Source organism: Charadrius vociferus, unplaced genomic scaffold, assembly GCF_000708025.1.
Source record: "Charadrius vociferus isolate BGI_N301 unplaced genomic scaffold, ASM70802v2 scaffold359, whole genome shotgun sequence".
Classification (NCBI taxonomy): Eukaryota; Metazoa; Chordata; class Aves; order Charadriiformes; family Charadriidae; genus Charadrius; species Charadrius vociferus.
This window is the reverse complement of record NW_009661369.1, coordinates 2,041,573-2,045,136: the sequence shown is the minus strand read 5'-3', so window position 1 is coordinate 2,045,136 and position 3,564 is coordinate 2,041,573. Positions and strand designations below refer to the sequence as shown.

At 39.2% G+C, this 3,564-nt stretch overlaps 1 protein-coding gene across 1 annotated transcript in view; it reads right to left on the bottom strand.

Moving 5' to 3' along the window:
* TUBE1 (tubulin, epsilon 1) overlaps positions 1-2,248 on the bottom strand; it is a 13,271-nt gene extending 11,023 nt beyond the window's left edge. The window contains exons 1-2 of the mRNA XM_009893621.1: positions 2,240-2,248; positions 1,692-1,744 (exon numbers count right to left, since the gene is read on the bottom strand). Of these exons, the coding sequence (XP_009891923.1) occupies positions 1,692-1,744; positions 2,240-2,248 (62 nt within the window). The remainder of the gene's footprint in view (positions 1-1,691; positions 1,745-2,239) is intronic.
* Positions 2,249-3,564: the final 1,316 nt, after the last annotated feature.

Below are 3,564 nucleotides of genomic sequence, written 5' to 3'. Positions count from 1 at the left end.
CCCAGCCTCTCACTCAAAGCAGCTCTCCAGACACTTCTCATGAGCTGAGCAGCTCACAGCAGCCTCCAGTACTCACGTGATTCCCCTAGCCTACACAAGTCCCTATACGAGTCCACTATAGGATCAGTAAATCCAGCTAGAAAAGTTCTATTTCTCTTCAGGGACTAACAAAACTCAAAGCGGGGAAAGAAAAAAAAAAAAAATCAACACTTCTTTCATTTAATATTGTCTTTGTGGTCTTTCATGCCAACCCACACTTTCAATCACTTTGATTCAATTGCTGAAGAGAATCCCTGTGTTCCCTAGAATCCCCTAGGCTTGAGACATGCATTTCTGCATATAAAACATTACAGATGCATAAGCACATTTCAAATATTACACAGTTTAATAATCACAATAACAGAAAAAAAAGTCTGTCTGGTTCTGCCAGTGTTGTTCACAGCTGTTTCTGACAGGATAACCCACCTGGATTAATTATTTTGAACAGTGGTAAGGCATAGCATAGAAAACTGAAGTTTGTCACTTTCATGACACAGGATTTTATGCTTGCAATGACCTGGGAGGTGAATTAGTTCCTTCTGCTAAAACTCAAACAAACCCCACAACAGTAACAGAAGGCCAAAACTTCAAAGGCTGAGCAAGAGTTTGAAACCACTCTGGTTAACTAAATTATGGTTCAAGGCTACAGTTAAACATGGGAATTGTTTCAACAGGAAAATGAACAGCTCCTGGAAAAGACGAGATCTGAATAATCATTCTTCTATTTCACAGGTAGGGGAATCTTCCTTGAAACTTCTACAGTATTCAGTGCGGTAAGTCCATCCTCTTTACAGAGAGAAAACAGATGTTTCTCTTGCCGCCAACCTGTCCTTATAAATTTGGTGGTTTCATCTGGCACATATGGAAACAGACATTGTTTACAACCAAATATTCTTGGCTAAAAAAAAAAAGATTCTAGGAAATGCCCAAAAGGAATGGCAGTGATGAATTCCAATGCACTTGCATGTTCTTTCAAATGGGTAAAATTTGAATTAGTATTTCAATGACATTTTAGTTAAAATTACATGCTGTATTGCAGTCTTGCCATATGAAGGAATGAAACAGAGGATGGTCAAATGCTTTTTAATTAATTAAAATGCAACAGCAATATCCAAGTGCGCAACTGTTTTATTCTTGCAAACTGCAAGGATTTTTTAACTAGACAGATAAGAGGTGACTGAATGCTCTTAACGTATGAATTGGTTAACTTAAAAAAAATCATAGCCACCACTCTTTGTGTAACAAACTAGTCAGATAAAAGGGATTTAAAATTGGACATGACCTTTTCCGACTCCCTTATATACAATTTCCCTTACAGCTCTTCAAGAAAAGCTGCTAAGTTGGTGTTCAGAGAGCTTGCAGTCTGATCATAATTTGCAATGGCAAAAGATCTCAGATCTTGACTGTCCATTTTTGGGACAGAAGGAAAGGAAAACAAACAAACACTTTCAACACCTTTAACTACTAAAGTAAATATAGCTGAAAAAGAAAGGTAAAGATGGTGTTTTGAGAACACAAAAAAGCAAAATCTTTTTCTGACACAACCTAAATATGACCTGAAACAGAGAAAACTGTAACTTAGGTTAAGAGAAGATACTAGAATTGTTGATCTACTATGTTAAACTCATGAGCTGCTCCATAAGAAGACTTACCTTGCATCTACGTTCCTAAAGAAACTGCTTAATGCTTCGTCATAAATTCCTTTCTAAAAGGAAACAACATGACATAAGATGACGTGTAACAAATTATTCTATGAAAAAAAGCACTGAAAAATTTTGAAGTTGGATGGGACCTCTGAAGGTAACCTCTCAAACCATGCCACTCAGAACAGAGTGAACGTCTACGTTGAATGCAACTAGCTCTAGTCAGCACTAAAAAGAACATTTCACTGAACCATCAGCTTGATATTAAAAACTCACAGGAGGATGTAACTAGGAAATTAATTTTTCAGCACAAGATTAAACAACTAATCTTCCTTCATTTTTAAAGATTTAGGATTTTACTGAAGATCCCACTGCAATTATTAAATTGAATAGCAGCTGTTTAGCTGACTCAGTTCATCACTGATACAACACTCACTTCATCATGGGCTCCATGCCCACAGTACCAATGTCCATGAAGTTCTGTGGAAAAGAAAGCACATTACACTGTATCAGTGATTCTTAAACTCCCTGCTGACGATGGCGTAGAAATTACTTACCCCCACCATAAAGCTAAAGAAACCTGGCAAGTTTAAATACTTTATTATTTTACAGACTGCTTATCATACTCTGAAAGACTTGATGAAGTAGAATTTGGAAGTCAGTGTTCCCTACAACACTAAAATCAAGAAACTCTCCGTATGCTTATGAACTTCATCCGTTGCCTTTTAACAGCTGCTTCAACAGAAGGCATTGAGAAGGACTGCTCATAATTATCTGTTAATATACAGTGTTTACCAGGAAATAATATATAGTCATGGCAAGAAGGGCGTATTTTTGTTCAGGGTACTCAGCACAATTCTATGGCCTCTTTACGCTGCTATTCTGGTCTGCACAACTGTACAGTAAATCATGACATGGCATGTGCTAACATGGAAAACAAAGGTGGGCTTTGTTGGTCTGCTTTTGTGCTTTACTGCCTGGGGCAAAGAACCTGCATTGAACAACCCTCTCTTTTCACCAACTGCCTCCAACCTGGTCAGGTCTGCCTGTAGTTTTTGAAACATCCTGGAGTTTTCAAGGTGCAAAGGATAGAGAAAGCTGATCCTGATGTATTTTAAAAAAGGTAAAAATTACATTTAAAAGGTAGAATGTATTTTAGAAGGTAGACTTTATCACTACACAAGAGCAAAAAGGTTACAAGGCCTTGTGAGACAGGACACTTTGTATAAACAATATATGCCTTGCTAATGAATACACCCTTGAAGAAGAACAGAAGGCTGATAACAAGGGAACATCACCCTGTATAAGGTGCTGAAACTGGCTAAAAATCAGCCAGCTGCTGAAAGAGGCCTAAAGACAACAAAGACTAGCAACTGCGGGAAAGGTAAAGGCGGCAGTGGGAGATCGCGACCACTGACTCAACTAGAGACTGAACAGAACTACCACCCCTCGCTGTACTGGAGCATGCGCACTAAAGGATAACTAAAGGACATTGTGGCTTTAAATGAAAGCGAGAGACTGTACTAACCAATAGAAAGTGTTAAGACAAGGTACTAACCAATAATTATAATTAAGAGTGTGCATTTCTGTGTTTTGAACCGTATAAATATTCCAAAGAGTCTGCAGGCCGGTGTGCTAGCTTTGCGGATTACCACCTAGCACCCACCTCTGCGCAGAGATGATTTAAATAAACATCTCCACTCTCCGTGTATATTGGCCTCTCGCACACCGGGAAAACGACCCCACTTCGGGCCAACAGCCTGAATTCGAGATGCTTAGTGGAACGGCGTAAAAATCCCGGGGATAGTTTTGCTCACAACGAAGCGGCCTGAGCTTCCCCAAGTAAATACGGCGCTCCGCAGCGACGGCCATGAGCACGGAA